The following is a 12,805-nucleotide window of genomic DNA, read 5'->3' as shown; positions in this document are numbered from 1 at the left end:
AGCGAGTGCTGGCTCCTGTCAACACCTTAGAATGAGCACCTTAGAGTATTATCTTATTCCTCAGGATTTCACTTTATAAAGTCAATATCGTGAAATGAATTCTTCCTTTGCCTTCAGCTCTACTTCCTATTATTTGACAAGGAACCCATGGTTTCTTAGTTCCTGACTAAATTGTAAATGCTATAACTGCCACCATTAAGTGCCAGGGAGATTATTCATTAATAACACCAGTTGTTAAGACTGATTTGGTAGGGACAACCATAGGGAGAAGAGGCCTCTTTGTCTCTGGTTAATAATTTCCTGTCTTTGTAGAAACACTTACATTAAGTCTTAAATTACAATCCCTTTCTAATGTTATAAAAAATCAAAACTGGTCAGGTCAACTAACCTAATAATAGCTACTATCTAAGGAGAAGGCAGGCAACCCAGATGGGGGTGAACTCTGGAATACTATTTGTAATCATGAAAGTAAGACGTGGCCTGATGTCATAAAAGAACGAGGGGTGAGGAATTAGATTGGAACACGGGGTAGGAAGGCTGACCTTTCTGCTGAATAGCTGTTTCACTCTGTGTGATTCACCGAACTTCTCTGAGCCTCAATTGTTTTTAAGGGTAAAACAGAGATATTTCGTCTACTACGCAGGGCTGTTTATGGATTAAATGTGGTAATACATGTAAATACATTGGCATAATTCTTGGAACATACTAGGCATTAGATAATCATAAGCTATTAATAAATTCTCACTTGAAAATAAATATTCTTTCCCACCGTCCTGTGAAGACTGCTGTCCATGATTGTGATAAACTGCACAGCTTTGGAGTCAATATGGACATTGAGTCTGAGTTCTTATTCCCATTTATTCCCATTTTACTAAGGTAGCAAACAGGGCTCTTACAGGCACAAAAGACATATCCAAGGGTATATAAGAGTAAGTGGCAGAGCTAGATTTTGAACCTTATCCATCTGTCTCATTTATCTCCCAAACTATTGTTGTCTCCACTGTCACTCCTTAATTCCATCTACACATTCGTTTTATTCACTCACTAATTAAAAAAAGCTGATGGTTTACTTCTTCCCAGGCATTATGCTAGGAATTGGAGACATAATCATGAACAAAACTGCCGTAAAAATCCAGACTCTCAGGGGCTTACAGTTTAGTCGCAGGAGGCAGATGACGAGTAGAAAAAGGGACATATATATGAGTTAAAATGACTGGGGAGAACAGTAAAGCAGAGGAAGGGATGGGAAACATGTAGAGGAAGTAGGGCACTTTTGTTGAAACAGAGGCATTGGAGCAAGACTCGCAGGACGGGGGCCAGTGGAGGGAGAGAAGGGCGAGCCATGAAGATGTCTGGCAAAAGAACTTTCTAAGCAAGGCAACAGTATGTGGAAAAGTCTAAGACCTGCCTGTGGTGTTTGGGTAGGAGGAAAAAAGCTAGGATAGCGGGAATAAGCTAGACGGGGATGAGTACAAAGAGTTATGGTCAGGCTAGGATGTGTGTGAGTGACACAGGCCGACCAGCCAGATCACACAAGGTCTTCAAGTGAGGGTAAGGACAGTGACTTCTGTCCTGAAAGTAACAGAAACCACTAGGTGGCTATAAGTAGAAGAATGAGGTTCTGACTTATTTTGAATAGACCACTCTGGCTGCTTGGCTGGAAATAGTGTAGGAACCGAGAATAGGAGCAGAGAGGTGTTTCGAAGGCTACTGAGATTATAAAGACAAGGAGGGATGAGGGCTCGCACCAGGGGGGTGATCCTGTACGTGACGAGACAAACATGGTTGGATTCTGGGGTAAATTCTAAAGGTAGAATTGACATGATTAATATAAGACTGGATCTGGTGTATAAAAGAAAGAGAAGGGTAAAAACATGAGACCAATGTCCTTGGTTTGAGCAACTAGGAGGTCAGAACTGTCATTTATTGAGATGCTGAAGATCTGTAAAAGCAAGTTTTGGAGATGAATTACCCATTTAGCATCAAAAGAATCTAAACACTGAGAGTGTCACTCACAAAAATTCAAGATCGCTACTTATAAGAATATAACCTTTTGAAATAGCAATAAAGTTCTATAATGTAATAATAATTTATTTGATAATAAAGATCCTTATGCAATGAGGTTTCTAATAAATCATATGACCTAAATTTAATATCCAAATAATTCTTTTGCTGAAAAGTTTCAGACATTCAAAGATCATTTGATGAAATCTATGTCTCACAGTGTTATTTATTTTAACATTGCTACCCACTTAAGAAAGACTGATCATTTTACTTCACAGAAGAAAAACAAAATCTGATCATATCTGTGTCTATAACTCTCTTACCATTTCGTAAGTAACTGTAGAAGCTTGAAATATTCAAAATATCATTCCCAGGAATTTTCACCTTGTTATGCATAGATTCCATTTTGAAGGAACTACTAGAAAGAAAATATTTTAAAAATATTATTAAAGAAGTATGAAAAACAGTTTGAGAAAATAAATTCAAGATAATAGATGCATGACCACCTAAGCAAATTGGGATTTGAGCACAGATGAATTTTAGCAATATCTTCCATATTAATCTTTTTTTTTGAATATTTCCCCACTTTGCTCCTAATTAAAACCTTAATTTCAAATGAATTGCAGCTCAGTTCATCAGAATTTTCTGTGCCCACTTTTATAAGAGGGCCTTCTACTTCAGGTCATATGACTTCTGGCTAATGTAACCAATTCGTGAACCTTAGCATGCTGACATCTCCTGAAGAATTCTCCCCAGATGCCCTGGGGTCTTAGGGAGGCAGCCTCTACTCCAGGCCAATGTTCTGCTTTCTTTTTATAAATTTTGCTAGAGAGCCCAGGTACTTGCTAAAGAGAGACAGAGAAACAGAGAGAGGGAAAGGGGGAAGGAGAAAGTTACTCCGATGGGGTATAGTCACACTGCAATCCCTCCTCCTCCCTGTCTCCATCCCGTTGGAATTTTGGACATGCACACACATGTGTTTCAAGCCACTACAACCAGGATTTGAACTACATAGTCAGTCAGATGTGCTCCAGCTCCCTCACCAATAAGCCACCGGGCCGGCCTCAGTGTGTCAATAGTAATCTTCAGATGCTGTCAGTGATATTCTCAGAGGCAGACAATTATTTCCATAAAGCTCAGTCAAGTTGCAAATGCAATTGTTCAACACACAAGGATTTCTGAACCTTCAAAATACAGTAAAATACTGTGAGGTGGCCAAATTTATCAAAAGGATTTGGTGTGACAAGTCCAATGTGCATTGTTTTGGTTTCCAAAAAAATGATATTGAAGCTCTGACAGCAGCTCAAATCAGGACTAATGGATTTCCAGAAGCAGTCTCCAATCTACCACCACCATTCTACAATTGGTTTAAATGAAAAATATTATAAGAATCAATTAATGTATAGCAACAATTTAAAGGCCATTTAATGAAATCATGGGGAAAGGCCATAACCTCCCCCTAAAGGCCTTGAGACACATCCTCTCTGTCCCATACTCTGTATCAGGATCAAATGCCGATGGAATCCTCTGGCAAACAATGACTAAGTTCCTCATCTTCTCTGTAGGATAACAATTAGGCAAGCAATAAAATTTGTTAGTTTTTAATAACTCGAAGGACTCTTGGTAATCACTTATGCCACACACCAGATTTTGTAAATGAGGAAAATAAGGCTCCGAGAAGCCTAGTGGCTAGCCGAAAGTCACACAGTATGACAAAACCAGAGTTCAGTCCTAGGTCTTCAGACTAAAGGCTAACGGCATTTTTACCATACATTGGTGTTATGCAATTTTCTTAGTAACAGAAAGAAAAAGAAATAAAAAAGAAAAAATAGAAATAGAAAAGAAGCCTATCTGAAGTTAAACAAATGAGAGGGGGCATTTTAAATGAACAAAAGAAAATAGAGGGAAATTACACATTTTTTTTTCTTTTTCTTGAGAGCTTTTAGTTATAGGGTGCGTGCACTCGTCAGAAAGACAGAGAGAGACAGAGAGACAGAAAACGAGAAATCACCCCCCAGGGGGGATGGCCATGCCACAGTCCCTTCTCCTCCATTCTCCTCTTGGGAATCGAGATCTTGGGCACACATGCACACATGCCCGGTGTGAGTTTAAGCCACCGGGTCTGGGACTTGAACCGCAGTAGACTATATAGGAGTCCAGCGACATAGCCATTATGCTAACTGCTGGTCCCCTGGGAAATTACACATTTGAATCAGAAATTTGCCAGTCTCTGCTTTTTCATTACTGGGGCCACCAAATAGAAAATTGAAAACTCCTTAACACAGAAACATTAGAATAGAAAGAAGTGTAACAATGAATCTGACATAGTCCATTTGAGTTTCCCACCAAACTGTAAGTTCACCAAAGTTGGAAATTCTATTTTACAACAGGTGGCACAAATACTGTAGAACTAAGCTCTTTTCAAAGGATAGGCATGTCAGGCACCATCTGCCACTATGTGATGGGCGTTTGAAAAAGACCTTCAGATGATATCATTTCACACTGATTGTTCTTTACTTTACTTTACTCTGACTACCTGTATTACTTATTGACACTACAATAAGTAGCATCTTACTTGTTGGCTCTATTTCAGTGTTTTCTATGATTTCATGTCCATTACCTTTATCAATCTAATGTGTTTCTACCCAAATCATAAGCTTATTTTCTATTTCTTCGATTGGTCAATGTGAAGGCATGTAAGTTTAATAAGTAAATACTTGAATTCAATCCTGTAACATCAGATTATTAAAAACTCTACTAAATTTTAGCAGCAGGAGGAGGTAAAAAGTTGAGGTTAATAATTAGTTAGGCTCTAGAACCAGACTGGTCCTATATCATCCTTTCAGAATGAACCTTAGGTTTGATTCTCTGTAAGCATCAATATGTTCATCTACACAGTGAGCAAAAGACTACTACCTATGTCCTAGCTTGGCCATGACATTAAGTGAAATCATGTATATAAAGGGATGATACATTGACTAGTAGACATTAAACACTCAAACAATATCTCTAATTATTACTATTCTAATTATTCTTCTATTTTAATATGCCAAAATATAAACTAAATGGTATGATTTGAGGTATGGCATTTCCCAACTTTTCCTTTTTTATATAATGTAGGAACTATAGCACCAAAAGCACTTATTCAAATGCTCTGGGTCCGTGCTAAATGCACACCATGTATGATGGATTTCAAGGTGTACATATATCTATCTGTCAATCTATTTATCTACCTACCTGCCTACTCATTCAGCATCTAGCACTATGACTTTTCTGACACATATTATGAGAATAATGAGTATTTATTGAATAAATACATTTTAAGACTTAATAGATCTATTGCCAAGTTGCTTTCCAATACCAAAGAATTAAAAGGAACATTTTTAAAAATTTACTTTGTACTAAAGAAGTTGTATATTTATCTTACATTAGAAGAAAGAAAAGTAAATTAAACTGCTAAATATAGCAAATAATGATAATTTTTTTTTTAAAGATTTTGCTGTAGGGTACATGTACTCACTGGAGACACAGAGAGAGACAGAGAAAGAGAAAGTGAGTAATCATGACCCAGGGGGATGGCCATGCCACAATCCCTTCTCCTCTTGGGATTTTGGGCAAACATGCACATGCGCCCAGTGTGAGTTTCAAGCCACTAGGTCCAGGACTTGAACCGTGGTCAGTCACGTGGGAATCCAGTGTCACAAATGTTACACCATTTGCTGGTCCCCAATAATGATAATTTCTTAATGTCCCAAATTAGAACAATCAAAATTCCTATCCATGTCTTACCTGTCAATTCCACAGGCCAATTCTAAAGGCATGTTAACTAACTTACTAACTATAAACAGTCTATTCAATAAGTAAACTATAGTATTTGACACTTGCAAAGAATCACAATTATTTTCCAGTTGTCTTGGTATTCCAACTTGGTTTGAAAGTTTAGCTATGTACTTATTGGACAAGTCTAAAACTTTCCTGGAAAATAAATTTACTTTTGAGTAGTCTTTCTTCATGTCAGTATTGCATAAATCCCAACCTGGGAGCATCAGTGAGAAGTGATCTTCATTTGAAGCAAGTCCTAAAGAAACAGGACCCTGAAGCTTTAAAATATTGAGATGCTTGATGCAAAGATTATCTAATTCTTTATCCACTCCCCATGGCAGAAGGCAAGACAGAAACAATTTAGCAGTATCTATTGTGAGGTCAGCGTCAACTCTTCTTGATAGGTTAGTATGCATCTTTTTGGAACTCTTCATTTTCTTTTGCCGTTTCATGCCATCATTTTCTTCTAAGAACTTGTCGGTATTATCTCCTTGGGTTGGGCTTTCGCTAAAAGGATTGGCTTGTGCTTCGGCTGAAAGAGGACCACAGGCAGTTTTATTTCTTTTCAGTGTTAGTGTCTTCTTCTCCACTGTGCTCTTGGCTCTTCTCAGGATTTCACTACCATAGAATGAGTTGGAAGGGTCAGCATCATGGATTGGAGTTGGCAGCAGAAGGTCAACAAGGTTTTCCAGATCAAATAGGAGAACATGAAAGCCAATGTTACTCCAATTTGTCTTCATGGGCAAGACACTAAAAGGTCTTGGGAAAAACTTTGAATCAGCAACCTACAAAGGATAGGAAAAAAATGTGTGTGTCAAATTTCTTGTTATTGAAAGTTATTTTATTAAAGGTTCTATGATATCAAAGTGGCATAAAATGCAGTATCAAATAGCAGTACAGTTACATGCAGGTCATTTCAATTTCTTTTTTGTCTTAGCTATCAAAACCAATTTCCAAATTAAGTATTCTATATTCTAACATTCGGAAAACAGTTATATATTTCCTCTAAGGAAATATGAATTAGACCTGTGAAATAAGATGGCACTAGAATAACATCCATTGATATGCATTTGATATACACTCTCACATATTTCTGTTATTATAGTCATTTAGACATATGAGGAAAAAGTTTGTTTGAAAATTAAAAGAACAGCTAGAACACCTGCAAAAATTTACGAAGCATTTTACTAAGAATCATTCCTTCCAATTTGTTTAAAATTTTAAATAACTGTAATTAACCCAAACATATTAACCAATATCAGATTGCTTTAAAACAAACACATATGGGACCAGCAGATGGCATAACGGCTACGTCGCTGGACTCCCATGTAGTCGATCACAGTTTGAGTACCAGACTTAGTGGCTTAAACTCACACCAGGCATGTGTCTGTGAGTGCCCAAGATCCCAAGAGGAGAATGGAGGAGAAGGGATTGTGACATGGCCATCCCCCCTGGGGGGTGATTTCTCGCTTTCTGTCTCTCTGTTTCTCTCTGTTTTTCTGACTAGCACACACACCTATAGCAAAAACCTCTCAAAAAAAAGAAAAAAAAAAAGGACAAAATTCTCACCTTGCAGATTTACGTTTGGTTTTGACTCAAAGATTAGCAAAGTGGGTTTCCATACTTCAATTATGTTGCACTCATTTATGAAGCCTTCCTTGAGCTTATATATGTATATTTATACTTAAATGTATACATAAGTGCCCTCACACCAACTCATTACTATCAGTCTCCTTGCTTATTTTTTCTCTTCTTAGTACTTATTTTATATGAAAATTTCATTTTTTATTGGATGTTTTCTCTATTAGCTTTCAAGCTTCAACTTTGAAGGAGTTTTGGACATTACTTACTCCCAGTGCCTGAAAAATGATGCTGCTATAAACATTATTAACAAGGTCAATAAGTATTTGCTGAATGAATGATTAGCATATTTATGCAATGAAATACTATTCAAATATTTTAAAATGATGGTGTGAACTATATTGATTGGTTTAAAAGAGGTATGTTATTAGGCAGGGAAAAAAAATCCCCTTTTGTAGTATCATGTGCATATAAATATATAGCTATTTTAAAAATATATGTATTTATATTTATACTCGTACATATATATAAATTTTTTTGGAGTTTTTTTGTTTGTTTTAGTTGGTTATAGGACATGTGTGCTCACTGGAGAGACAGCAAGAATCACTCTGAGGGAAGAGGGCCAAGCCACAATCCCTTCTCTTCCATTCTCTTCTCGGGATTTTGTGCTCATGTACCTGGTGTGAGTTTCAAGCTGCCAGGTCCAGGACTCAAACCACGGCCAACTATGTGGGAATCCAGCAACATAATCACTATGCCACCAGATGGTCCCATATATATAAATTGATATACGTAGAATATACATGAAATATATATACACTGGGTCATTCAGAAAGTCATGACACAGTTTTGCATAAAAAACATACAAAAATATGTAATGACTTTCCAACTACCTAACATAAATAAAATCACAAAGGGCATGCACCAAAATATTAATAGCAGTTAATTAGAAAAAAGTATCAAAATACTCTTTATTTACACTTTAGGGTTCTTTTTTTCTTTTATTTTCTCAATTTTTTTACAATGACGATATTTTTAACATAGAAGTATAAAGCAATGAGGTCTAAAAAAAAAATGCTACTTGGGACCAGCAAATGGAGTAGCAGTTATGTTGCCAGACTCCCACATGGCCAACTGTGGTTTGAGTCCTGGACCTGCTGGCTTCAATATCATGCCACGTGTGTGCGCATAAGTGCCTAAGATCCCAGGAGGAGAATGGAGGAGCAAGAACTGCAGCATGGCCATCCCCCCACCTCCCTCCAAGGGGGTGATTTCTCACTGTCTCTTTCTTATATCTGTCTCTCTCTGCCCTAAAGCACAAAAACCTCTTTAAAAAAAAAAAAAGTCATTGGAGCCAGCAGGTGCTATGGCATAGTGATTGGGGCACTGAATTTCTACATGGCCAACCATGGTTCAAGTCCTGAACCTAGCAGCTTGAAACTCAAGCCAGCTGCATGTGTGCGAGCTCAAAATCCCAAGAGGAGAAGGGAATGTGGCGTGGCCATACCTCTGGCGGGGTGGGGGTGCTTTCTCACTTTCTATCTCTCAGTCTCTCTCTGTGTCTCTGGCAAGCACATATGCTCTACAGCAAGAAATCAGTATAAAAAAATTAAAAGCCACTAAAAAGTGAAAATTATAAAAAACTAAATAGGGAACACACTGTAAAAAATACATTTTATTTTCTACTAATAAGATAGTACACGGTTTAATATAATTATTAATAAATAATTTTTGGAAATCAACAATAAAAATGGAAAAATGGGCAGATAGGATCAGTAATATTCCATAAAGAACAATATGCAAACTAAAATTAAGAAAGGATTGTTACCATAAATATTAATCAAAAAAAGTGAAATTAGGATATTGCCATTTACTATCTATTCATTTAGCAGAAAGAGTTTCTTAACTAATTTTTCAGAGGGAGTTTCTTGCATTATTTCATTATGTAATGTTTAATACATAAAAAAGAATAGAAAGTCATATAGTCAGCCTTTTTAGAATGAACATAAATGTATAAACATGGACAAAACTGTATAAAATTATTAAAGTTTTTTTCATTTGTCTGTTTTGGCAGAGTACATGTACACTCACTGGAGACAGTGCAAGAAAGAAAGCTAAAAGGCATCCTTGATGGAGCATGGTCACACCACATCTGTTCTGCATTTCTCCCTCCTTTTGAGATTTTGAGCATTCACACATATACACTCGCCATGTTTTTCAAACTGCCAGGTCCAGGACTCAAACTGTGCAGTCTGCCACGTGGGATTCAAATGCCTAACCACCAGGCCATGGGCTGGTCCTTGTATAGTATCATTATTCATAGCTACTTCAAACTAGAAACAATTTAAGTTTCTATCAATAGTATAATAGATAGCAATATTGGGTGTATCCATACAATGGAAAAATATACAGTACCACAGTAGAAATGAAAGCACAGTAGCTATATTTGATAACAGGTACAATGTGCATGAATCTCTCAACCCTAATATTTATGAAAGCAGTCAGACATGAAAGCATTCACTTTGTAGTGCTTCATTCCTATTAACTTCAAAGCACAGAAGAAAACAAAATAGAGTTAAGGGATACCTGCATAGATACAAACCTACAAAGACAGTGGTCATTTTTGGAGGATAGGGAGATTATAGTTTTCAGAGTACCTCGATGTTTTATTTTATGTGGTGATACGGTAGGTGTGCACTTGTGACAATTTAATGAGCTGTACATTTTTGTCCTGTGTTCTGTTTGTCTTTTCCATGTGTTACACATATTATAGTAGATAAATAATATAAATTAACTGGATACAAATATTAACAAAATGTTCCTATTTGGGTTGAAAAATAGAAACTGCCTTGATTTTGTAACCTGCCTTTATACCCTGCCTGCTAACAGAAGTAACCAGTACTTCGAATTTCATGTATGACTTTGCTTTCCTTTAATGTCCTGCTTAACCTTAAATACGCATCCCTAATTGACTTATATAATTTAGAATGATTTTAATGTTGATATGAATGCTATTACATTATTTATCATTTGTCTTAACTTGCATAATTTTTTGACTATTACACTTATGAGATTCATATTATTAGTGATTACAACTGCAGTTCTCACTTTTTCACTACTATGAAAGATTATGCAATATGATGACAATAGTTTGTTTATACATTGCTTTTAGGTGGACAATTAACTTATTTTAAAGATTTTCTGTTTCAAAAAGAAAAAAAAGCTACAGTAAATAATTCTTCTGGCAAGACTTCTGGCGCCCATTTGAGTAAGTTACTTCAGTTACATTCACAACTCTTAAGATATGTACATCAGCATGAGATTATCCTCAAATATTTTCCAAGTGATTGTACTAGTTTGCAATTTTGGATGCATTATATGAGTTCCTCTTGTTCCACATCCTTCTGGACAAAAGCTTTTTATTTTTTTTCAATATAGGGGATAGAAATCGATTATATTCCTTATAATCTTGACTTTCATTAATTATTCTTACTATTAATTATCATTATATTATTTTATAGGCCTATCACCTAGGGCTTTATAAGCTTTTTATTACTATTTTTCTTTTTAACATTATTTTTATTTAAGTTTATTTATTTATTTTAATTTGACCAGAGAGAGACAGATGAGTGAGAGAGAGAGAGAGAGAGTGAGAAAGCAAGCCTCCAGGTTCTGGACTCAAACTGCAGTCAGCCATGTGGCATCCAGTGCCCTTAACCACCATGCCACCTGCCAGCCCAAATAGTTGTCATTTTTTATTTAACTTTTAGGAATTATAAATCTATTTATGAAGTAACCTTTTGTTGGCATATGTTCCAAACACCGTCTCCATATTTGTGTCTTGCCTGGTCACTATTATTTTGTCTTTATTGCTAGAGGGCACATAGGTTCTCCAGAGAGAAACAGACTTCAGAAAATGAACACTCACTAATAGGGTGTGGTCACACTGAAATCCCTTCTCCTCCATTTCCTCATCCTGTCAAGGTTTTGGGCATGTGCACAAATGTGAACCATGTGTTTTTCGGGCTGCCAGTGCCAGGATTCAAACTGTGGTCAGTCCTGTGGGATTTGGCTCCCTTAACTACTGCTCTACAGAGCCAGTCCCTTGTCACTACTTTTAATAGTGTTTTCTGATAAACATTAAATTCCTACGTTAATACTCTCAAATTTAGGAAACATTTAAAGATACAAACCTACAAAGGTTTGTTCTCCTTTTTCTGGAGAGTTTGTTTGTTTGTTTGTTTGTTTGCTATAGCGCATGTGCGCTCGCCAGACAGATAGAGAGAGAGAGACAGAAAGTGAGAAATCACCCCCCAGGGGGGATGGTCACGCCGCAATCCCTTCTCCTCCATTCTCCTCTCAGGAACTTGGGCACGCACCCACACGCGTCCAGCGTGAATTTAAGCCACCGGGTCCAGGACTCAAACCATGGTTGACTACATGGGAGTCCAGTGACATAGCCATTACGCTAACTGCTGGTCCCTTTTTTGTTCTCCTTAAAAAGTTAAAAAAGAAAGAAAACCTTCCCTAAGCAGAACAAACATGTTTACCTAATATTTTTAAATTTTAAGTTTTGCACAAATTTAAAAATCTTTAATAATTTTATTTTTCATTTTTGCATTTAGTTTGCAATAGGAAACAATGTTCACGTTTTCCTATTTTGATATTCGACTGTTCCAAAGTCACTGATGAACATGACCTTTTCTCATTAACTTCTATTACCTGGGCACTAATCAATTTATCCCTACACAATATTACGTTGTGTAATAGCAATTAGGAAAACACATAACAACTAGGGGCATCGGTGCCTCTATCATGATGATTCTAGGTTTTTACTTTTTCACATGAATTTGAGGAGTTTATTAAGTTCCAGACTATATCTCTCAATTATATAGATTGTGTTTACTTTACTTACATAGTTTTATATAACTGTCCTAAAAGATGTTTATATTATTTGCTTATGGATTGCTTAACTCTGTAGTGTCCATAACTATAGGTCTTTCTTCATCACTTCATTGTTTCTATTGCCTATTTTTTTCCTTGCTAGAGGTGTGTCAATTTTTTTTTTTTATAGACCACAGATTAGTTTATTTTTAACACCCATCGTGCCATGAATTCATAGGGAATAGGTTCCAGTAGCTCAGGCTCCTTTCCATTGGTTCTCACAAAGTGTGCTTCTCTGGGTGGAGCAGGCTGGCGCTTTAGTTGAACTCAGGTACCTTTTTCTTTGGCTTCTTTCTTTTTCTGGTCATTTTCCTTCACACGTTTTAGGAAGCTATCTCTGCTCTTAGAATGTTTAATATGCTCAATACGCACACTGATTCTCTTGGCAAGAATCTTGCCCTTAACTTGTTTGTTCACAACAATGCCAACAGCATGCTGGGTAACATTGTAGACT

The 12,805-nt window shown here is 36.6% G+C and overlaps 1 protein-coding gene across 1 annotated transcript in view; it reads right to left on the bottom strand.

Moving 5' to 3' along the window:
* WDR72 (WD repeat domain 72) overlaps positions 1 to 12,805 on the bottom strand; it is a 223,968-nt gene that overhangs the window by 89,681 nt on the left and 121,482 nt on the right. Inside the window, exons 14-15 of the mRNA XM_027775611.1 lie at positions 5,794 to 6,611; positions 2,328 to 2,422 (exon numbers count right to left, since the gene is read on the bottom strand). Coding sequence (XP_027631412.1) covers positions 2,328 to 2,422; positions 5,794 to 6,611 — 913 coding nt within the window. The remainder of the gene's footprint in view (positions 1 to 2,327; positions 2,423 to 5,793; positions 6,612 to 12,805) is intronic.

The sequence above is a fragment of the Tupaia chinensis genome, unplaced genomic scaffold (genome assembly GCF_000334495.1).
Source record: "Tupaia chinensis unplaced genomic scaffold, TupChi_1.0 Scaffold000576_1, whole genome shotgun sequence".
In the NCBI taxonomy this organism is placed as follows: Eukaryota; Metazoa; Chordata; class Mammalia; order Scandentia; family Tupaiidae; genus Tupaia; species Tupaia belangeri.
Note: the sequence above shows the minus strand (reverse complement) of the source record. Positions and strands in the feature narration are given on the sequence as shown.